This window comes from Mauremys mutica, chromosome 1 (assembly GCF_020497125.1).
Source record: "Mauremys mutica isolate MM-2020 ecotype Southern chromosome 1, ASM2049712v1, whole genome shotgun sequence".
NCBI classification, from domain to species: domain Eukaryota; kingdom Metazoa; phylum Chordata; order Testudines; family Geoemydidae; genus Mauremys; species Mauremys mutica.
The window spans coordinates 30,676,707-30,699,904 of NC_059072.1; the positions used below are offsets into that span (position 1 = coordinate 30,676,707).

The 23,198-nt window shown below is 43.1% G+C and overlaps 1 protein-coding gene and 2 long non-coding RNA genes across 4 annotated transcripts in view; 1 reads left to right on the forward strand and 2 right to left on the reverse strand.

The window, feature by feature from the left end:
- Nucleotides 1-2,554, forward strand: part of ABCD2 (ATP binding cassette subfamily D member 2) — a 64,132-nt gene extending 61,578 nt beyond the window's left edge. Inside the window, exon 10 of the mRNA XM_045002165.1 lies at nt 2,344-2,554. Within this exon, the coding sequence (XP_044858100.1) occupies nt 2,344-2,554 (211 nt within the window). The remainder of the gene's footprint in view (nt 1-2,343) is intronic.
- LOC123361941 lies at nt 1,038-10,183 on the reverse strand. Of its 2 annotated transcripts, none has more exons than XR_006576284.1 (3): nt 10,089-10,183; nt 2,360-2,471; nt 1,038-1,227 (listed from the first exon to the last, which is right to left on the reverse strand). It is a non-coding gene; the product is annotated as an uncharacterized LOC123361941 (long non-coding RNA). The 2 variants fall into 2 exon arrangements; XR_006576283.1 differs by lacking the exon at nt 10,089-10,183 and adding an exon at nt 3,738-4,022.
- Nucleotides 10,184-13,986: 3,803 nt separating this feature from the next.
- The window catches only part of LOC123369535, a 28,691-nt gene continuing 19,479 nt past the window's right edge, over nt 13,987-23,198 (reverse strand). The window contains exon 4 of the long non-coding RNA XR_006579074.1: nt 13,987-14,413. This is a non-coding gene — a long non-coding RNA (uncharacterized LOC123369535). The remainder of the gene's footprint in view (nt 14,414-23,198) is intronic.

Below are 23,198 nucleotides of genomic sequence, written 5' to 3' on the forward strand. Positions count from 1 at the left end.
CTTTCTACCAGACGATAGAGTCGCTTTTCTTCTGTGCTCCAGTACACTTGTTAAATCAATATCTACACTCCTTTTAAGATAACTTGACTGCAATAATAAACATGTAAATGCATTTAGCATTGATTTTCTCCCTTTTATGTACACCTATTTATTTCCTTTTTTAATGCAATTGAATTTTTCACTCTTAATAGCAACATGCAGACAGCTAAAGAGGCAATTAATTAATACATCATGTCACAGCTGCAGCAAATATCACCATATTATTCTGTAAACACAAAAGGAAAAGATGTCTACTTCTCAGACGGGTTGTCCATTGCTTGGAAGAAGAAGATGGCCAATATGTCACCAAGATAATCTCCTTTGTCTTTCACAAGGAGGAACAGACCCATCATTTTTAGCATCAATTATGCATTCTAATCCTGCAATTTCTTTTTACCTCTCAGTGCACCCCCAGGCAGAAAAGTTTTATATTTCATATTTACAAATCAGGTTGTTTATACAAAGAAAAATATTAGGACAGTGAGAGAGACCTTTCTAAATTAGGCAGTAACAACTATAAAAGATCCCAGCATAGGCAATATTTTTATAGAGCATATCAAGTAGTCAGATACTTACAAATGTTCAGTGCAAAGAAAGCAAAAAAGCACAAACCTGTTGTTACTAAATGGGAACCATTAGTTCTCAAGTCCAAGTTCTCCACTGCCACCAGTTATTTTATGTTTCATGCAGCAGATTGGCTGCTCTCCCGGACAGCATTAATCAGCCATCTCAGACTATTTTCTTCTCAGGACAGTGTCTTCTTTCTAATTTATGTGACTTTGGGGAGTGGGTGTAAGAAGATTGGTTAAGCAATCTGTGCTATACAGAACAATGCATGTGATGTGGTCATTGTAATGATTCAATTATATCTCATCTGCTAATTATGTCATAAACTATGGACGTTTATTAATTTATCACATCTCCTTTATGGAATTACATGCCTTTGATAATTTGTGATATAGTTCAACATCAATAAACTTCACTATCAATTACCCAGCTCATAACAGCACATCTGCTGGAATTCCCCTCCCCCATGTTCTTTTAAGTGTCTGTGTGTGTCTTGAAAAAGTCCACATGCATATCTTGTAATATTTCTTTGAGCACATGCCCTGCTCTTGATTGAAAGATCTATGACACCTGTGAAGGGTTGTTTTTTTCACTGCTTGCCAATCAAGTAACACTGGAGGACTGAAGTGTTTGGACAAGCAAAGTTTACAGTCAGGGCTTGAAATTCAGGAAAACTGATGTGTAACATAAAATAAATACAGTCATACCAATAGCATTCTGCTGCACCCCATCCTGCAAAATATCGGGACCTGTGGACTTTCTGGTAGGAAGGTATAATATCACATAGAAAGTAACATAAATAAAATTAAATGGTCTATATGCTCCCTCCGTTCTATGGAGTGAAAGGGGCCATTTTATATAAATGGGGGATAGGGCTTGTATAGAGGCCCCATAGCTGTGGAGTTGTGTGATGACTGTTGGGATGTCCTTGTGTGAAGAGGACTCCCTGCAGCATGAGGCATTCTGCTCAGGTAAGCGCACATGGAGAGCAGCTGCTCATTCTCTTCAGGTGGGTGGGCAGGAGAGAAGGATTTTCCTTGGCTGGTTGAAGAGGTGTAGAGGTCTCGGCTGCTTTGGTGAATGCAGCCAGAAAAGGGGGCTCCCTGCTGCCATTCCCCTCTGGACAGAGAGCCCCAGATGCTGCTGCTGTTACAGTATCTGAAGAAACTGGACTTTGTCTGGCAGCTGAAGGGGGGTGCAGTCTCAGCCGCCACTGCCATTCCTCGTTGAGCAGCCAGGAAGTGGGGGACAGCCACCTCCACCCCCTGAGGCAGAAGGCCCTGAGGTGGCTCCCCCAATAACCCGCTAAGTGCACCCGCCAGCACCACCTCAGCAGGGAGTTCTGAGAGGGAAGGGGGCTCTTTGGTTTGTCTTTGTCTACACTCAGGGGTCAGCACCAGTGCAGCTACATAGACTGCTGGCCAGCAACTGCTGAATCCCTGTGTAGCCAAGGCCTTAGGGTAAGTCCCGGTGACTTTCAGTGAGACTTAGGCTACAAAGTGCTGAAGTCTCTTTTAGAAAATGGGACTTAGGTTTCCAAGTCTTTTAAAAGCTTTACCCAGTGACTCTAAAAACGGCCTGTTCTCAGCCATGGTGGTAGTGCAGTGTGAAGATGTTTTATACAAAAGAAGTGCCTTGCTCAAAGTCTGCCTTAAGGCACTTAACACCCAGGAATCTCAAACCTTACTTACAAAAATGTCCCCAAAGCCATTACTAATATATTAAATTCTTCTGCAGGAAGTACCATACTCACTTGTTGCAGTTTGATGGAGAAGGAGGCTGGCGTTTTGAACAATTGGACACTGCTATCCGCTTATCACTCAGTGAGGAAAAACAAAGACTAGAATCCCAGCTTGCAGGAATTCCTGAAATGCAGCAGAGACTGAATGAACTTTGCAAAATTTTGGGAGAAGATTCAGTGCTTAAAACAATGGATAAAGAAGAATAAATATCTTAATTTATGTTTGATATTTTTAATTTTTTTTTTAGTTAAAAGCTTTATGAATTTAACGACACTTGTTTGCATGCCTTGTGGTAGGCTTAGAGCATAGAGAAATGTAATCAGCAAAAAATAGTGCTTTATAAGATTTTAGCATTTTGGTATTAAGGAAGAAAGTAGTTTGAACCCTGAAAAGTAGATCAGCAAATGCGCTGTGTACAAGATTAGTCATGAGAGCTTACAGTAATTCCTAGTGAAAGCCCAATTCACTGCACAAAGTTACCGGCAGTTAGATTTGCTTGGTGAATTTTTGCTTGGGAGTTGACGGGTAGAATGTGCTCTCATGCCAGATTGCCATGTGCATATGATATGCCTGCTAAACAAAGCAAATCTGGCATGTAACTCAGGCATGGAGCAACGCAAGGCAGGCTGTGGGTGAGTATGCACATGCATGCAAAAATCTAATTTGGGTACAAGGAAATATTTTTCTGTCCATGTAAAACTGATCTGTTCCTCAGCTGAGCCATATGCATGTTATTAGCTGCATTTTCATAGGAAATAACAACATGAAAGGCAGCCTAGAAGATAACTGTCATAACAACAGCCATCCAATTGTCCTTTCAACCAATTAACAGAGATTTAACAAGACAGATAATACACGTGTAGAGTACGGAGTGCCACAATGCATAATTTAAGAAGCCTTTTTCCCTCAGGACATGTACATTAATTCCTAGTAACCTTTCAAAAGATTATGTATGCCCATTATACAGTATACTTTGGTAGGCAAGGCATTGGATCCTGAGTCAGGAGACTCGGGTTCTGTTCCTACTCTGCCACACCTGCTGTGACCTCGAGCAAGTCGCTACCCTTCTCTGCCTCGGTTTCCCTATCTGTAAAAAGAGGATAATAAGACTCACTCACCGGCACTTTGTGATTGACTGATGAAAAGGCCTATCTAAGATCCAGGTCTTTTTATTAATGCACCCTTTAGTTCTCATGAGCTACCACCCTGACAATAAAAATGTGCAGCAATTACAGAGTTCTTTAAAATGTTACAGCCCTGTGTAACCATCAGTTAATGCCCGCAGTCCCTCAGAAAGGTGGGTAAACATTGCTATCCTCACTTACAAATGAGAGAACACACAAGTTCGCAGCCATGTGTTCTAATTTTGTGTGCACCTCTGTTTTTTACCTCAGTGGGAGCTGTGGCTGCTCTGAACCTCTTGACAGTCGGGCTGAAGGTGCCTCAAGTGCAGCATGCTTCTGGAAACGTTGACCTTCTTAGTACCTCGCCCCAGGCCAAACACGCAGTGAGTCAGGGTGAGAGACGGGAATAGATTTGAAGCGCTCCTGAGTTCCAGTTCCTCGAGAACACACTGCCTCAGTGCCTCTGACCTTCCAGATAAAAGGTTTCTGCAGCCCGTGTTTTACTTGGCAGCAGCACAAGGGCAGATGAGACAGGATGAAGAGAGTGCAGTCCAGAAACGTGCAACTATCCCTTCCCACTCTGGTACAACAGGCCACTCATAATGGACAGCTCTGGAAGGTAGAATAGGAAGGGACGGCTTTTGAAAGTGATTAGTGTGCTCTGAGGAAACGAGAAAGGCTAAGCAGAGAGAAATTGGATCTGAAGTTTGGTGGGTCTGTTTTAAAAGAAAAAGAGAGTTAATTCTTAGGGGATTGCTGTGTGACTGGTGCTTTGCAGGCTGACAAAGCTCAGTTGCAAAACACAAGCGATGTGTCAAGGCTCGGGGAGGTTTTAGGCCAGCTGCTTAGCTGTACTCACTGCTAGCTCTTCCATGTGGTACTTCAGACTGGAGTTGCATTGACATTAGCCGCAGAGAAGGAGGCTCAATAAACTTGCACTGGAAAAGACTCCAGAATGCCAGCTGGCTGCCATAGATGATATCCTTGCCACTGCCCTTAGTTGGGGTTTCTGTCAGGAGGAGGTCAGCTGTAACTCCTGCTAGTGCTCCACAGAAGACTCCAGCGCCATCCCGACTGTGCCCCCTTTCTGGTAAGCACCACCCACTTTTCACAGTTCAAGAGAGGCTGTTGTTTTGTGGCAATGCAGCCACCTAACAGACACTTATCTGTATCTAAAGATTGCAGCATCTGAGCCACTCACAATCTGTAATATCCTTCACACTACCCTGTGCAGGGGAGAAGTATATTGTACAAAAAGACAATGTGACTTGTTCAAGGTCCTAAAGGAAGGGGGGTGCCAGCAGGAAATTGAACCCTGCTCTCCCAAGTCCTAGGCTAGCACCCTCACCACTTGACTTTCCTTCCTCTCTTCCCTTCCTGGGCTTCCTGCTGCCAGAGATCTCCACCAAGGACTACACCAGACCCTGGAATGAATCTGGCCCTTAGTCTGTGCAGCTGAGTCTCTTTCTCTCCCTTATTCCTGAAGGGAATCGTGTATCTATCCTTGCATCAGTTGTTTGCTGGTCTCATTAGGTGTTTCCTCAGACAATCCACTGAGATGTCTCAGTGTAACAGAACAGAGTGGAATGCCCTGGAGAACGCTGGAAAAGAATTGGGAAATTAAGTACCTAATTAGATGCAGTTGTGTAAAGCAAAGACAGGAGGTCACTGATTTGGCTGGTGACTGAATGCATTTTAATTTGCAAGCTTATCTGCACCTTTCTTCCCAAAAGGCTGACTTTCTTTCTTTTAGTCTCCAAATAAAAAGTCCATAGGGTGGAAATCTTTGTTACAAATGAGCATAACCTGAGAAAAACTGACTTTTCAAAAGGGAAAAGGCCAGTGTATTTCAGCATTATACCTCTGTAACACATGGTGCTGTGTCAGGCATGGGGATGACAGGTAAAAAGTATAAGGCCAGATCCTGGTCCTGATAGCTTAGTATCAGCTTGCCGGCACAAAGCAGCCACAAAGTTATGTTACCCCAGGATTCCCCCAGTGCCTGGGGACCTCCATAGATAGCAAACCTGGTTCCATGCCACCACTCTCATGGTGCCTGGTGAGGAAGGAGCGTTGCTGTACTCCAGCAATTCCCCAATTGTCAGAAAGGCACTTTTCCTAAGGCTGTTCTTACTTGCATTGAGAGCTAAATTGACACCTCCCCCACTGGCCCCTGGATCAGGGGTGCAAAAAGCTGGTGAGCAGCCTGCGCAGCTCAGTGCAGCTCTAAAATTGGGCCTATGGTTTATAAACTCCCACTGAAACATTCTAAATGGGATTTTAAAAATGTTACTAAATGCAACAATGGAATCCCTGTTATTTGAGCTGTCCCACTAGCAAAACATGCAGCCCACTAAAGCGTAATGGAAAGACCGCCTCTGAAGAAGAAATGTCTAGAAGTTTTAACTTATTTTCTCATTGTTTTAAAATGAAATTATCTGTAAAACTTACACAAACTGCATAGTGCTATGAAAACAGCCCTGTTCTTTTACAATGAAAAGATTAAATTGAACTGGAATCAACTGGATAAAATGTTGCCATAAGCCCCATAAAGTGTGATGGACATTTACTGGAGCCAGTGATGTGATAAATTATCCATTCCGGTTCAGAAATACAGTACAAAGTATTTTAACACTTCAGTCTGTGATTTAAATTCCAATTGGTATGAAAAGAATGTGAGTGCTTTGATATATATGACATCCCTCACTCAACTGGACCTTTCCAAGTGGCTACGATATGTTACATTTACCCTCGATAATGTTTCACACAGTTACTCCACCAGTGACTCATCATTTTCAAATTTGATTTTTGTGGTTTAAAAACAAGCTGCCCTGGAGATTTTCCCAGTAACCTTTCTGAACTGCTCCAAACACTCATTATAAAGACTATAGGGCCCAATCCTGTTCCTAGTGCTTTCAACGAGCGTTTTGCCATGGACTTACTGGGAGCACGACTGAGCCAATATAGAGCTCAGTTGTGACTCTTCAGACGCAGCCTGGAGAGAGAGAGCTGAGGGGTTGGAGGCATGCTGCCTAAATGGTTGCTCTGAGTCAGGTACAGGGCGCAAGTGGCTGTGGCACTGTCTATTCTCAGCGAGATCAGTCAGCCAGCTCAGGAGGCAGGAATGATGCATGCCCCCCACCCCTTTTCTCTGTGTCTGTGAGCACTGCCCTTTCAGAGTCTTTTCACGCTGTGAGTGCAAACGTAATTGTGTCTAGTCTCAGCACCAGGGTGTGCGGAAGACTCCTCCTTAGCCCACATCCTCAAAGGTGTTCAGGTTCCTAACCTCCATTGATTTCTCTAGAAGGTGGGAGCCTACATATCTTCGAGAGACTGGGCCCTCATGCCTGTTTTTCCCCTTGCACGCCCATGCAGAGCTAGCCACAGCTGAACTCATTGTTTCAAGGAATTTCATGTGCTAAAATCATTATGCAACTGGGGCCAGATCCTGGATTGTGCAGAGCACTTCTGAGTGGGCTGTGAACACCCTCAAACCCTATTCAAATTAATGGAAACTCAGGGTACTCAGCACTTCACAGGATCTGACTTCTACAGGAAAAAAGACCTTGAGCAGAATTAATATAATCTCAGAAATGAGGAATGGTTATATCTGGAAAAAAATTTAAAATACAAATTATCCAGCAAAACTAATTCATTGAACGTCAGGGGTTTGGGTTGTTTTGTTTTGTATTTTAAATATATTAGAAAACAGTCTCTGTTCTCTGGGTATTAACACTGTATCTGCAATGAATGTTTGCTTTACTGATCAGTTTTGGTTCTATACTAATTCATCATTTAGGGCTGGATTCTACTCTCACAGATCAAACTCCATTAAAATCAAAGGGAGTTGTGTCTGCATGAGGAAAGCAGGACTAAGCGCTTAAGGAGCTGTTCTGGAGAATTCACAATAGTAACTTCCTCCCTGAAGCCACTAAACAGATTTGAGTTCTATAATATCCTTTTGGTAAACTCAAATTACCTTTGTGCACGTGCAAGTCTTTTTATAAACTTATGTCCAGAGGTTTCAGCAATATAGAGTATAGAATTAAATTACTACAGCTGGCTGTTTATAAAGTTTAAAACAAATGAATTGCTCTATCAAAGTTGTGTTTCTTCTGTTTACATTTGGTTTAATGCCCTTTAAAAGCAGACCATTTTTAATGCAATAAATTATGCTTTACACTTGTAATTTATTTCAACACCAAATAAATCCATGGCATTTGCTTAACAATTGTACTGTGTTGTTTTTGAACCATTCAAAAAGCAGTCCAAGGAGCACGTGAGATCTTTGCCTGCACCATACAAAGAGAGCACCCTGATAGGGCTAGCACTGCATTCCTGAAAGAGGTAAAAACTTCATGGGATTTTTCAGTTTTTGAAGTGAAAAACCTGCATTTCCTTCATAGAGGAGTAAAGGGCTCAGATCCACAAAGGTACCTAGGCACTGAATGCTCCTTGCTTGAAAAGGGAGTTAGGTACCTAACTATCTTTGAAGCTGTGGGCTTTGCTGTCTAGGACAGACTGAAATGACAGGCTGCTGCTTGGCTGCTCACATCCCAGGCCAGCCAACTTTAGATTGGAATTGATCTGTGACAAGAATGCAGTCACCATTTGCAGTGAGGTTTAAGGGAGAGGTTTGACACTGTTTGAGAGCAGCACAGGCAGGATCAACTGGCATTAGCTGGAGTTGCCAGGAGGTGCTGGAACCCTGCTCCACCCCCAGGCCCCACCCCACTCCACTCCACCCCTTCCTTCAAGCCCCCATCCCACCCCGCCTCTTCCCACCCAGTTGAGCCGTAGCCAGCTTCGGATAAACACCCCTGTTCCAGTGGAGCAGGAGGCCCTGCCACTCCATACCTGGCTCATTGAGCAGCAGGCCTGCCTCAGAGCAGACCTCCTCACAGCAGTAAGTGCTGCTCAGCATGAGCAAGAGTTGTGGGACCAGGCCCTGTGCTTGCAGTGCTCCAGCTACAGCCAAGCCATGAATACCAATGGGTGCCACATCAAGCTGCTCTCTTGCCTGAACACCCACCAGCTCTCCATTATTCCTGACTGCCTTGTGACTTGTGTGCTGCCTATTAAGGGCCTCCCTGTCCCATGCAGGATAACCTTTCTCCTGCACAGGGAACCTGTCTAGCCAGGTATTCCCACACCTAAGCCTACTGCTTGGAGTAAAAATGCACACCATGCAAAGTAGCTCTCCCTGGTTAACAGTCTCATCGACACCTCTCCTATAGCCAGAGGCTCACATAAACATGTGTGCGCTTATGTCCAAAATGTACATGGGAGCTACTCCAGGGGGTAAAGGTTTTCCTTCCTTATAATAACTAAGCCATAGCTCAGTGGTGTAGTGATAAAAAAAGAAGTAGGAAAACCTAAATTAAATTCCACATTCCGCAAATAAGTAGTAGGTAAATGCCATTTACTCTTGACTACACTACTCCACAGCCATTTCATAAAGTGCAGGTGCAAAAAATGCATTATAGTACAAGTACATTTCCTCACACATCAAAGAACATAATGTAATATATTATTAAATCACATACGATAAACATAAAACCAGAGCTCCACATTCTAATGAGTCTCACCATCCATGTTTTGACAGGCTTCCCCAGGCAAAGAAGATCAAAAAACTGTTTACTGTCTTGCGGCTTAAACGCTACAGTTGTAAAAGAAGCTGTTCTGGCCCTCATCACTCTAAAGGCATGATACTCACACTGAAGAACTTAATTGCTCATGGCATTGACTAAATATAATTCCAGCAGAAAACAATATTAAACTGCCAGAGAGACTTAAAAAAATAATAGTTTATGGGTAATCTACAAAATCTGGTCATCCCAGGAACAGAAGCATATCTCTAAAGACACTCCCCAACCAGTGTCCAAGAATTGCCCAATTGTTACCATGCCATTTTAATGTTTATGTAGTTATATTACTTGATATTTTAATATATTACTAATACATCTATGTGTATTAATTTCAAATTGGCTGGGTGTGTTTGTTTGGCTTACACTCTGTTTTATTTCAAACTAAATATTTCCAGACAGTGTCAAGTTCTTTTTAAAACAAGTTTCATTTAACTATTCATTGTTTGTTAATTAATTAGAATTTTGTAAATAAAAATGTTTCCCAGCTGATTTTGCATATTTCCGCTGTCAAAACTGACTTTTCCCCTTGTGTTTCCAATGGACATTGGAAATACTAACTAACACACACACACATTATATATAAATATTCCTTTTTTCCTGTTAGTACCTTTAACTATAAAATGACATAACATTGACAGAATCTCATTTCTGGATTAACATGAGAGCCAGGAGCAAAATCTCTGGGTGTGTCTGGGTAAATCCCACATAAAAGTTGCATACTTTGAAAAATGACTTGCAAATGGAGTTATGGGTTTTTTTACCTACATTTCAAACCTAAAGGACATTATATTCCAGATCTTCATAACTGTTTTAATTAAAAATTGTTAAATGAATTTCACCATACTTACCCTAAGTAGGTAAGCAAGGTTTAAAACATAAAGACAGAGAGGAGCAAAACTTGTGATCAATAATGTTCAACCACCCTTGCTCTTTATAACTCTATCACATTTACTAAAGGGTTCACTGACCTTATGTGTCTCCTCTGCAGGTGTTTAGGACCATGAAGGGCCTGGTACTGCAAGTTGTTGTGTAAGACCTCCTTTGCCAGGTAAGTAGCTGCACTGAAAGTCAGAAATACACCTGTGACTAAAGGTTTACAGGATTGGGCCCTAGCTAGGTATAATAAAGAATTCAATGACTCTTCCATTGGCCCACCGATTACACCATGCTGGTTGATCTGGGACGAGCACAGAGCCTATCCCTACGACAACTCAGTCTGTTGTCCTCCCCACTACAAAAACCCTGCCTGGGTTCACTACAGGAGTAGTGCAGCATGAACCATGCAGGCTGTTGGTTCTGGGGTGAATGTCACTGAATTCTGCCAATGGTGAATGTGACTGTGTCCCTATTCATTATCTATTAAAATTAATAAAACTCTCTGAGAAAGCCAGACCCTACGGAACAAATATTTCACAATTATTATTATTAACCATTTGTATTGCAGAGACGCCCAGTGACTCCAGTCAAGATCAGGGCCACTTTGCACTAGGTGTACACACACCACGTCCCAGCAAAGTCCCAGCCCCAAATAGCTGGTGTCCAGATCCTGCACATTCTTAACTTTGAGGTCAATGGAACAAGACACATTCTTAAAGTTATGCACATGTGAGGGTGTAGGGAGATGGATGCAATCAACTGTATACATCATTTTCAACGAGTCAGTCAGAATCCCCATTATTAAAGGTTTTAAGAAATAATTTTAAACTATTCAGTAAAGCAGTAGCTAGTAGTAATAAAATACTGGTTTACTATGAGTGTACTCACAACAGAGTTTTTTCCATTGACTAAGCAATTTTCAGTAGCCATTTATTCCTTCAGTTCAAAGAGTGGAATGGCAGTTACACAACACATAACCATAAAAACCAAATGTGAACTTTCTGGAATCGTCTTTTAATCCTTTACAATTGGTTACCAAAATCACAGAGTTACTTGTTATAATATCCTCAGGGAATGTTTATAAGTTTGTATACAAATATATTTGATACTTTGAAAATAAAATTATATTCCTGTTTTCAGCTACTTCGGTTAACAACGACCATTTGTAACATTATAGAAACAGAATCAAATCATTAAAAATCCTTCTTTTCCATGATGGTGCAAAATGAGCAAACTATCAGATGCTTTTACAGTCTCTTACTAGCCTATTTTTATACTGTAATCATGTTACAGAGAATTCAGCCCTTGTCTAATCGCTAATCTTCACTTATGTATGTGCCATATGGCACATTGCTGTGCATCAGAGGATAAGGCCTCTCTGTTTATTAGATCCTTCTTATTTAGATTATTATGGTGCATAAGGAGCCATTAAGGTATTGCATACAAAGGTTAAAGCTGGCTGAATGTCTCTCAGCATGTCCACTGTTAAGGCTCACTTCCACAGTTGCTGAGTGATGGCTATTTGAATTTATCTTTCAAATTATTGGCAAACAGTCTCAGCTTGAAATAGTATTTATCAGTGACTAGGAAAATAATTAGTTCTAAAATACATTTTAGAGAGACTCAAAAGTGTCTGTTTCTTAAAAACGAGATTGTTAGTCACCCCCAAGACCAAATGGCAGAGGCCCTGGAGGTTTTTCGCCTTCCTCTGCAGCGTGGGGCACAGGTCACTTGCTGGAGGATTCTCTGCAGCTTGAGGTCTTCAAACCACAATTTGAGGACTTCAATAACTCAGACATAGGTTAGGGGTTTGTTATAAAAGTGAATGGGTGAGATTCTGTGGCCTGCGTTGTACAGGAGGTCAGACTAGATGATCATAATGGTCCCTTCTGACCTTAAAGTCTATGAGTCTAAATAGATTACCTCTTATACATGTGCACTCACTTTATTTGCAATGCTGTTTAATAAGCATAACTGAATTGAAGCTGTGAGGGCTGCATACTTTGACCCATTACGGGATGTCAGGTGAAGGATCAAGTATGGTGTAATAGGTAATAATCTTGCTTTTTTAAAACTTCACTAAATAATTGCATCTTGCATTTAGTTATATTTCATTACTTATCCAGTGCCCAAATTGTATCTTCATGTTGGGTGTGGAAAGGATAGACAATCAGCCCCTTAACATTTACAGATTACAGTAGAACCTCAGAGTTACGAACACCTCAGGAATGGAGGTTGTTCATGACTCTAAAATTAGGGTTGCCAACTTTCTAGTCACACAAAACCAAACACCCTATCCCCTGAGGCCTCGCCCCTTCCCCGAGGCCCTGCCCTGCCCCTTCTCTGAGGCCCTGCCCCCTGCTCACTACATCCCCCCTCCCTCTGTGGCTCGCTCTCACTCAGTTTCACTGGATGGGGGCAGGGGGTTGGGGTGCGGGAGTGGGTGAGGGCTCTAACTGGGGGTGTGGGCTCCTGGGTGGGGCCAGAAATTAGGGATTCAGGGTGCTGGAGGGGGCTCCAGGCTGGGGGGTGGGGCTGAGGGATTTGGAGTGCAGGAGGGGGCTGTGGGTTGAGGAAGGGGGTTGGGGTTTTGGGAGGGGGTGAGGGCTCTGGGCTGGGGGTACAGGTTCTGGGGTGGAGCCAGGGATGAGGGGTTTGGAGTGTAGGAAGGGGCTCCAGGCTGGGGGGTGGAACCAAAGGTTTTGGAGTGCAGGAGGGGCTGCAGGTTGAGGCAGGGGGTTGGAATGCAGGAGAGGGCTCAGGACTGAGGCAGGGGGTTGGGATTTGGGGTTGGGGTGTGGGCTTACCTCAGGCGGCTCCCGGTCAGTGGAACAGCAGGGCTAACGCAGGCTTCCTACCTGTCCTGGCACGACACTGAGCTCTGGAAGTGGCCAACCGGTCTGGCTCCTAGGCAGGCGGGCCTCAGGGCTCCATGCACTGCTCTTACACACAGGCACCCCCCCCCCGCTCCCATTGGCTGCGGTTCCCGGCCAATGGGAGTGCTCAGGGTGGGGATAGTGCGCGGAGCCCCGTGGCCTCCCCCGCCTAGGAGCCGCACCTACTGCCACTTCTGGGGCTTAGCTTGGTACCAGGACAGATAGGGACTAGCCTGCCTTAGACCTGCAGTACCGCTGATCGGACTTTTAATGGCCCAGTCAACAGTGCTGACCGGAGCCATCAGGATCCCTTTTCAACCAGGCGTTTCAGTCGAAAACCGGATGCCTGGCAACCTTACCTGAAATGTTCGTAACTCAGAACAAAATGTTATAGTTGTTCTTTCAAAAGTTTACAACTGAACATTGACTTAATACAGCTTTGAAACTTTACTATGCAGAAGAAAAATGCTGCTTTTAACCGTCAAATCTTTTTTTTTAAACTTTCCCTTTATTTTTTTAGTAGTTTACATTTAACACAATACTCTATTGTACAGTATGTGTGTTTTTTTGTTGTTGGTTTTTTTTCCTCTGCTGCCTGATTGTGTACTTCCAGTTCCAAATGAGGTGTTTGGTTGATTGGTCAGTTCATAACTCTGGTGTTCGTAACTCTGAGGTTCTACTGTACTTACTGCTGTGAAAGGCCTAATGAGAGCCCAGGGTTGGACACTGAAGCTAGACAAATTCAGACTAGAAATTAGGTGCACATTTTTAACAGTGAAGTAACTGACCTAGGGAGGTAGTGCATTCCCTATCTCTCACAGCCTTAGTCACTACTGGATATCTTGCTAAAATATATGCTACAGCTCCGATAGAAGTTATAGGTTTGATGCAGAAATTATCTGGTGAAGTTCTTTGGCCTATATTATGTAGAAGATAAGACTAGACTAGACCATCTGGCTTTAAAATCTATGTAATCTGAAGCAGCAGCATTGAAGTCAGGGTGGTTTCAGCATACCATACTTCATAGGAGAGAAGTCAACAAAAATATGGAACACAAAGTTGTTTATAATTAACTTTTTAAAATTCAGGAAAAAATTAACTATTAGAAGGGAAGGGATCACATCTAATTTAGAGATGCAACTCTGGAGAATGGTTCTCTCTTGCCATTGATCCTGACAGGAGATCTCTTTCTTCATTCAATCACACTCATTTTACATGTGCTTAATGTGTCATTTCCAGATGAGAAGCTGCATTCTTCTGTATCAGAAGTAGAGTTCTAGAATGTCTAGTGCTGCATTTCTAAAGTCCACATTTTTGGTATTCGCAGATTTGTAGACCTTAAGGTATCTAAATCAGCCATGTGCTGGGTTTCTGCTCCAACAATCTAGTTCTCCTGATATTTCCGAAAGATGCTTTGGAGTTTTTGCTGGCTGCTAGTTTGGTGAGGAGGGTTTGCTGCACGTTTGTAGTAGTAACCAGGTTGGTCCCAGGAAATTAGAAAGACACTGTGGGTGAGGTGATATCTTTTATTGGTCCAACTTCTGTGTGTGAGAGAGAGGTGTCCAGTTAGAACTTTTCTTACATTCTTGCAGTTTCTACCAGCAAATGCACATCTCGCATACAATTGTACTATGGCCAGAGAGAGAGTAAGAATGACTATGTGGCCTGGAAGAACTAGGGTTCAGTCCCACTCATCCAGTGACTCTTTATTTATATACAGTAGAACAACTTAAACAAGAGGGACTGAGGGAGCCCCACATCAGCATATCCCATAAATTGGTGGTTTGCCCATTTATCTAGGCTGTAGAAGACCGAGGTTCAATTTCAACCTCAGGGATTAGGGGAGAAAGAATTTAAACAGCGGTCTGCCACTTCTCAGGAGGGTGCTCTAATCACTGAGCTATGGGATAGTCTGAGGCAGGACTCCCCTAATCTCTTCTGTTGAAGCTGTTCCATTGTGGATACATAATGAAAGAATAATTAGAGCTGGAGGACTGGACGCCAGGTCTCCTGCTTCCCAGATGGGTGCCCTAACTACTGAATCTGTCTGGCCCAATGACTGTTCCACTGTAGATAAATACTTAAAGAATCATGGGGCCAGAGAGACGCTGAGAATGATTTTGTAGTCCAGCAGGTTAGGGCACCCACTTGGGGGGCAGGAGAGCCAGGATTCAGATCCCCTGCTCCAATCATGCTTTCATTATATATCTACAGTGGAACAACTTCCACACTGACGGACCTCCTACCTCAGAATATCCCATAACTCAGTGCTTAGGGACCTATCCTGAGAGGTGAGAGATTCCTGTTGAAATTCTCTCTCGCCCTCAGGTGGGGGCGGATTGAACATGTGTCTCTCATTTCCCACGGGAGAGCTCTAACCCTTGGGCTGAAGGTTATAATGTGGGCATGTCTTCCTCCGGCCATTTTGTGTGGGTGACACAGGTGCCTAACTCATTCCTTCAAGGAATGGCGTAGGCGCCTAAGCCACCTGACTGCAGGCAGCAGGGCCCCTTTGTGAGTTGCTAAGCAGAGGTAGGCACCACCTTGCAGCCTGGATTTAGGCACCTATCTTCAAGAGAGGGGCAGGGCTTAGCACACACTCCTCTTATTGACATCTTTCATTGGCTATCTTAGGCAGCTCCCCACATAGAGTGCTGGCTTTTGTGGATTGCGTTCTTAGGCGCCTGTCTCTCCCTATTCATTGTACAGGGAGTCTAGGCACCTAACTCAGGCTTTGTGGATTGCACTGTTGTTCCTGTGACTTTCTGCGGGCCTAAAAGTTAGGTAATGCGACACTCAGCATTGTGACACCTAACTCCTTTTGCAGCTCCCACCCTAACCTCCTACATCATTTATCTCATTAAATTTCACTTGCAGTTATGACAGGCGTGAGTATCAAACAGATATTTAGGCTCAAATTCAGGAGCTTCAATGCAAGTCTTATATATGTGCACTCTTATCACCCTGATTCCTGCCCCACACATGACTTTAGAACTCCGGAACCCTATCTGAAACTACTCACTTAATCTTCTGATCTATTGGGACTGGAACCGGAAAGCTGCTTGACTCTGTGATTTTGGGTGCTGCAGCAGGAGAACTTTAGAGTCATGGGGCTAAATGTATCCCTGGTGAAACACCATTGATTTCAGGGGAATTAACCTAGATATAAGCTTGGCCCATGAAGCTCAGATTCATTAATAGTCTGTATTGCTTTTTTTTATCATTGTCTTGATGGGACTGATTCGAGTATTGGACAGCAATATGCAAGGGTCTGAGTTTACTCTACCAGGTTTACAGATACATGTTGGAATAGCATTGCAAAGGTTTCCTCATTATTTGCAGGACAGATAGGGTAATTTTTTATGGGCAAGCAATCTCCGGTTTATTGAGAATGATTGTGCATGATGCCAATAGAGCAGAGAGCCCTGGCACTCTTAGTGCACTGAAAAGTCATCATTGCAACATTGACATTATGCACTATCCATTCTGCAGCAATAGCATTCACGGGGAAAAGATGCCCTATTTAATTATTTATTTAAGGAATTATTTGATATGGATATAATTCTGCAAGGATGTTCAGCACATCCTGAGAGATCCCAAGTGCACTCAGCTCCCATGGGACCCATAGTCCATGAGAATTAAAGTCAAAATTGAAACGCTTACAAAATTATTGCCAGAGTTCTTGCTGCCTAAGATACATTTTCCCCATAGATTGCACCCTGCATTATTTAATCCAAGCAATCTCTGATTGGCTCATCGGTGCTGCTATGAGGGTACTGTAACCTAGCAACCGCCAAGAGTTTAATGAGTATCACACTGCAAGGCTGAAGTTTTATGGCTGAACTGTGTTCTGTGACTCCCTCAGTGAAGGCAATGTGTAAATAAGAGCTGAACTGAATTTGACCCTTAGTTCCGGCTTCCTGCTTAGGTTTAATGCATATCTGCTGGTGCAGAGCCTTTCTGTTCTAGCTACTTGTGCTGAGGTTGTGCTCATAAACAGGTAAATGGAGTTTAGTGACATTGTTAATTAACTATTAAAACCACAAAAATATGTACAGTCTAGTTAGTACTGACATTGCACAACTAAAACCAACAAATAGTGACACATCCTGACAACTAGCCAGCTCATTAATGTAGTAAGAGCAAATACAAAATACCCCAGTGTGAGAAAAACGAAACTGACTTACTGGCCCACTTTCTCAGAAGTGGAGCGTGTAGTAGGGGCGATTTTATATCTGTATTTTTGCAGCCACAATGAACTGTGGGCACAAAACTGTGTGCCAAGAAGCAGAGGCCACAATGTGGCCATTCTGAATGCCAGACCATTGTGTTTCCTTTTCTCCTTACCACTGCTGAAAACAGTGCAGCCAACCTTGGCACAGACCAATGCTTGTCAGCCTGGTTCTGGTAACATAATAAGCACAACTACTAGGGGTTATGTGGCCAATTGGGTTCACGTGCTGGCTTTTCATCTCTGGAGATGTGGGTTTAAATCCTGTGTGCAGACAAAGTGAAATTGAGATCAAGCTTGCTTAGGGTCTGGTCACAGCCTAGGCCTTAGTGGAGCTTCCTCCACTTATCACCACTGTATTTTCCTGGCACTGTTAGAAGTATTGCCAATGTTGCATGGGAACATGCACCTGCTTGCTGCCAGCCAACACTGTTTATACCATATTGGTCAGATGTTCAGCTGATATAAGTCAGTAAAATGCCTTTTAAATCAAGGACAAGTTTATAGCAGTTGAGGATTTACACTGATTTACAGCAGCTGAAGATCTAGCCCATATGAATAACTGCCAGAGACAAAAAATATTGAAGAAAATGAAACACTGCTAATAAAATATGTTTCCTCCTAGTCAGTTACAACACTAAAACTGATGCAGACCCTCCATTACAGAACCCAGTACAGAGTAGGCTAGGGTAGTTATCTTACACTGCCTAGGGCACAACTTAGATCAAACAACTGCAACTTGCATCTCCAGAAAGCTTTCTTCTTGAGAGATCCATAATGTAGTTGATATGGGAGCCAGTCTGAGATAATTAATCATGATGAACTTGGAGAAGTTAAAACATTAAAACTCTTTCTACATTCTAAAATGACACCGCCCCTCTGTAATTCCCTAACCACTTACCCATACAAGAACAATCCCACCCTAAAATAATCCTGGGATTCTCTCTGCTGCTGAGCTTCAGCAAATGTAGGTCAATGTACAATCCAAGAAGCAGAATCAATATTTTAAGCTTCCAAGCTGAATTGAAGGTGCATGGGAGTTAATATTTAAACAATCTGACTGGAGGACAAAATTTTTTAATTAAATCTTATTCATTATTCCTTTCATCTATCAAGCAGATGATACTTTCCCTGCTGCACTTTCAAGAGGTTAACCCAGACCTCCAGAGACAATCTTATACCATAGCTCACTTTCTAAACAGGTTTGGACCTCAGGGATCATGAACAGGACAATATTGTCCTGCTCATGTTGAATTCTAAAGTGGTGGTCAGCGTGAGAAAAGGGCAACTCCTGGGTCCTACAGCCTGATCTCTCTGTGGTGAAGGATTTATATAAAAAAAATTAAAACCCTGTACGTAGGGATATATTTGGATTCCACTCATGAGAGTGCAGAAACACCTCCCACCCTGAATGATCCTTTGTGCCTCTAATTCTGTTTGCTTTTGCCTTCACCTGGATCAAATCTGTGTTCTCAAAAGATGGAACAAACAATACATGTGGATGGTCAGTCAAATCAAAGTTAGTAACATAATCCCACACCTTCAGCATAATTCTTTTCAGGAATTCTTTTCTTTCAGTGTCTCCTATTTCCCAAACAGAGAAAGTGGGACTGGTTGCCCCAATCGTAAGATTGGCTTAAAATCATGAGATTTAAAGAAAAATAGTTTTGGGACTTTTTTTTTCTAATTGCCTTCCGGGTTCTGAGCCATTAAGGTGCTCAGTTCCTGTTTCAGGCTTTACTCCACAACCGTGAAGCTAGATTCTCACATAATCACTTGCCTCCAGGATGCTTGTGATAAAATGGTGAGAATTGGCACCACTGAGAAGGTAACTGACACACCCAACTTCTGCAACCCAAACACCTGCTCAATGTTAAAAATACTATAGTGCTGTAAACCTGGCTTCCTCCGAATGTTGCCTCCCTTGGCCTCTAGATGGCACTTGTATGTATCAACAGGGAAAATATTAGTAGGAATGATTGAACTAGGAAGCCCTTACCGCTCTCTACCAGAGGGTCCCTGGCAGTGGTGAAAATATAGTAAAGGGGGTTGATGTTATACCCTGAGGTCCATTTGTGATAGCAGGCTGAGGGATCTGAGACTGCAGAGAGCAGCTGGGGTCTGGGGAGAGGTCACACTGCTCTGGCTCAACCAGGCCTCTCTTCCTCCTGACCAGCCACGGATGTTGCCACACAGCAGCATTCTACGCTGTTCTCTTCCAGGTCTCATACCAGGCCTATCATTGCTTGAGCCAAACCAGCCTGTATTGACTGCTCCAAGTCAGCAGCATGAACGCATACAGCTGGGGGACCCCTAGTAGTGAACAGCAGCCCAAAAATGATTGAGTACCAGAAAGGGGTGTTCTGAGGAGGTTTGGCACAGGCCAGGGATAGAGGAGGAGCTTCATTTACTACAGATTCTGCGTTAGCAACTTCCCTTCTCACTCCCCTTCTGTTTGTCTGGTGAATCCATCAGTGTAGCCCAGAAGAACTATGTCAGTTACTCTGCTCCTAATCAGTGGCTGAGAGTGCAGGGACATCTGGGGTACATTGGGCTTAGTGGCATTTGTGCTGAAGATAGCTGCATTTCTATTTCTTTTGTTGTTTGTATTGTTTAATCGCTATTCCCATTTCCCCGCCCTGTCCACCCTTACCTAGTCAATGTGCCACCATGGGGTGTCACTTGGTAAATGTGGAAACCATGTCTGTCTTTACTAGTTCTGCTGATGTCCTGCCTTATATTGTATTTACTTGGAGATTTTTCAGGTGAAGACCCCTGAATTTATATCAAAACCAAGAATTAATAAGGCTAGCACTTTAACCCATATTCCAGAATACCTTGGGTGTAAGGTAGCTATGTGTCTTCAAAAAAAAAAAAAAGCCCCGTTAATTCCCCAGTAAAAATGGTTCTGTGTTCTCCTTAACTAAACCTCTGGACTCTAATTCTTCTCTCACTTTCCACACGGGGGTGCCACCCTCAGAGAAATCCATGGGACCTTCACCTACCTATGTAATGAGTATGGGAATGGGCCCACAATGTTCAGCTGCAGTTTTTATCATTTCATCTCGCGTTGCAGCAATGTGGCTTGCTGGACTGTGATCTCATTAGGTTTACAAGGTTAACAGGGTCAGGCTTTGTGTGTACTTAGATGAAAGAACTTCAAGGAAAAATGAGGGTGTTGCAGAAGCTCAGCTGTGATTCATTAGCTGGCACTGCTCTCTTAATCAGTACAGGACCAGTATTCCAAATGGCATTAAGGAGCAGTATGTGGTATCTTTCAGATAAGACGTTAGACTGAAATCCTGACCATTCCTGTGTTGTGATCAAATTCTCGTTTGGGTTATTGTAGTGTATTCCACCTACTTACATTTGAATATATTATTTATATCTTGTACTAAACCGGTGTACTGTGTGCTGGTAAATCCTGTCAAGCCTACTCCATTTGTGGCTGACTTTCAGTGGTGATTAAGCAGCAAAGAGTCCTGTGGCACCTTATAGACTAACAGATGTATTGGAGCATGAGCTTTCGTGGGTGAATACCCACTTCGTCGGATACTGCATCTGACGAAGTGGGTATTCGCCCACAAGAGCTCATGCTCCAATACATCTGTTAGTCTATAAGGTGCCACAGGACTCTTTGCTGCTTTTACAGATCCAGACTAACACGGCTACCCCTCTAATACTTGAGTGGTGATTAAGTGATTCTTGTACGTTATGATGGAGAGGTAGTGAGACCATACTTATGGTAGTGTCAGAGTTTTTATGGCAATGGAGAACATTACCCTTTATATCTGTTTTATCAGTGCAGTCCTGTAAGAAACTAAGGGCCAGATCCTCAGCTGTCCAGTCCAAAGGAAACTCCATGAAGGGAACTATTTGAGATTATTGTCACCTGGGTAGGTTACTCCTGTACATGGTAACTTCTGCATTTCCTGACTTTTGGGTGTCTAAATTTGCAAACAACATTACAGTAGCATAGGCCTTTTAAAAAAATTAAAGAAAAGAAGCCAATGCAATGGAATGCATCCCTTTTGGACACACCAGCACATTTCTTCTTAAGCACCGAACTGGTGCATCTTTGAAGTTAATTCCAAACTGTTTGCACACAGAAGATCTTTGGGGACTGGGCATTTAACAGAGATACTTGTGCAGTATTTACAGGGATTGTACCAGTGGCTTCATAGAGTCAGCCAAGAAACAAATTAAGAAGATGCTTCCCTGCTGAGGTGAAAAGGTCAGAGAGTCTATGGGGTCCCTATATACTAGCCAGGGTTTCTCATACTTCATTGCACTGCGCTCCCCTTCTGACAACAAAAATTACTACATGGTCCCAGAAGGGGGAACTGAAGTCTGAGCCCACCCGAGCCCCACAACCCCATGTGGGGGGGCCAAAGCCCGAGGGCTTCAGTCCCAGGCAGGGGAGCTGTAACCTGAGCCCCACCATCAAGCACTGAAGCCCTCAGGCTTTGGCCTCAGGTGGTGGGGCTCAGGCTTTAGCTTCAGCCCCAAGCCTCAGCAAGTCTATCCCAGCCCTGGTGACCCTATTAAAATGAATTTGTGACCCACTTTGGGGTCCCAACCCATAGTTTGAGAACCGCTGCTCAAGCCTAATTTAGAGGTGATGGAGAGCAGACTGAGCACCCCCTCCAGAGCTAAACTGGGAAATCACCACCACCAAAACAAGGATCAGCCTAGGGACCTGCAGTTCAGCCAGAAAAGTAGCTGCCTATCCATATCAAGTCTCCTAGAATGGGTAGCCCTCAGTACATATTAAAATGCAAAGCCTCAGATCTCAGGACATTAGAAAGCAATGCATTATTATCTGATAGAAAACACAACTACAGCTTCTTAAAAAGTTCTAAAAGTGTGCACTTCCAGAGCTTCCTGGTCATGTGCATTGCATCCATCTGGACTTGGGCATCCTGGAAGTTAGTGACATGTTTTACTGCAAGTTCTCAGAATGGGATTTGTAGCTGTTACTTACTCTGTTCATTGGAAACCCATATCTTTGCATTTAGAAGACTGGCTGCTACTCTCTGGGGACTATTTATGCGTTTAGTTTCTAGTCAGCAAGTCCAGCCTTTTCCTATATTTACAGCAACAAGAATGTAGCAAGAGTTCACTGAAAAGTTTTAACCCTATGCAAAGGAGGATTTTTCTAAAAGCTACGAGTCAAAATAGTGGTTTACAGAATATAGAAACTGTTTTGCAACTTTAACTATAGTGTTTGCTACCTGTAAATGGTATCATTTAAAATCAATTTATAAAATGCATGGGATGAAAGAAGTTATTTCAGTGGCCACTCCAGAATACTGAAACAGGTTTAGAGTCAGACTCTTTACCCTCATTTAAAAACAATCAAGAGTTATTAAAAGAGTGCAAGCTGCACTTCTAAGGGAAGTTATACAAGAATAGTAGCCCTTCATATGCTGTCAAAGGAATTGAGCCTTGGCTATCTTACAATGCCTCTGAGGCAGGTAATTATCTGGATCTTACCATAGTCTTTACAGTGAATTTTTACTGACTGTATTTGAGAACTAATGATCTAATACAAGACATTGGGGAATAGTAGTTGTATGTATTCAAGGCCACATTTTGGAATAATCCAGGTGTGCACACTAAGGCAGTGTTGACGTGGGCTTGTGTTCTAGCTCTAAGAGCTCACTCCACCACGCATCATTCCTGCCAACCTCTGTGAGGTCTGGGGAGAGTTAGCATAAAGGCAATTTCCACCCTGCACTGCCACTACAGGTGCAGTTTTTCTAGTCAAGCTGGATGTCTGTGCACAGTGCCTGCCAGAATGAGGCACTATATATTTTGTACTAAAGTCACTTTGTACATTAAAAATATAGGCAAGATCCTTAGGTTTTTATTCATTTTTAATTGATTTCAATAGGAATCTGCCTGAGTTAGTGAACTGCCACACCAAATCAGAGCAGTGGTCCATAGAATCTGGAGTTCTGCTGGCCTGCAGCAAACATTTCAGAAGAGGGCATAAAAAATCCCATAATGGACAATTATGTAAAAACCAGCCCACAGGGGAAGCTTCCCACTAACCCCAACTAATTAAGGTTTCTCTTATGCTCTGAAACATG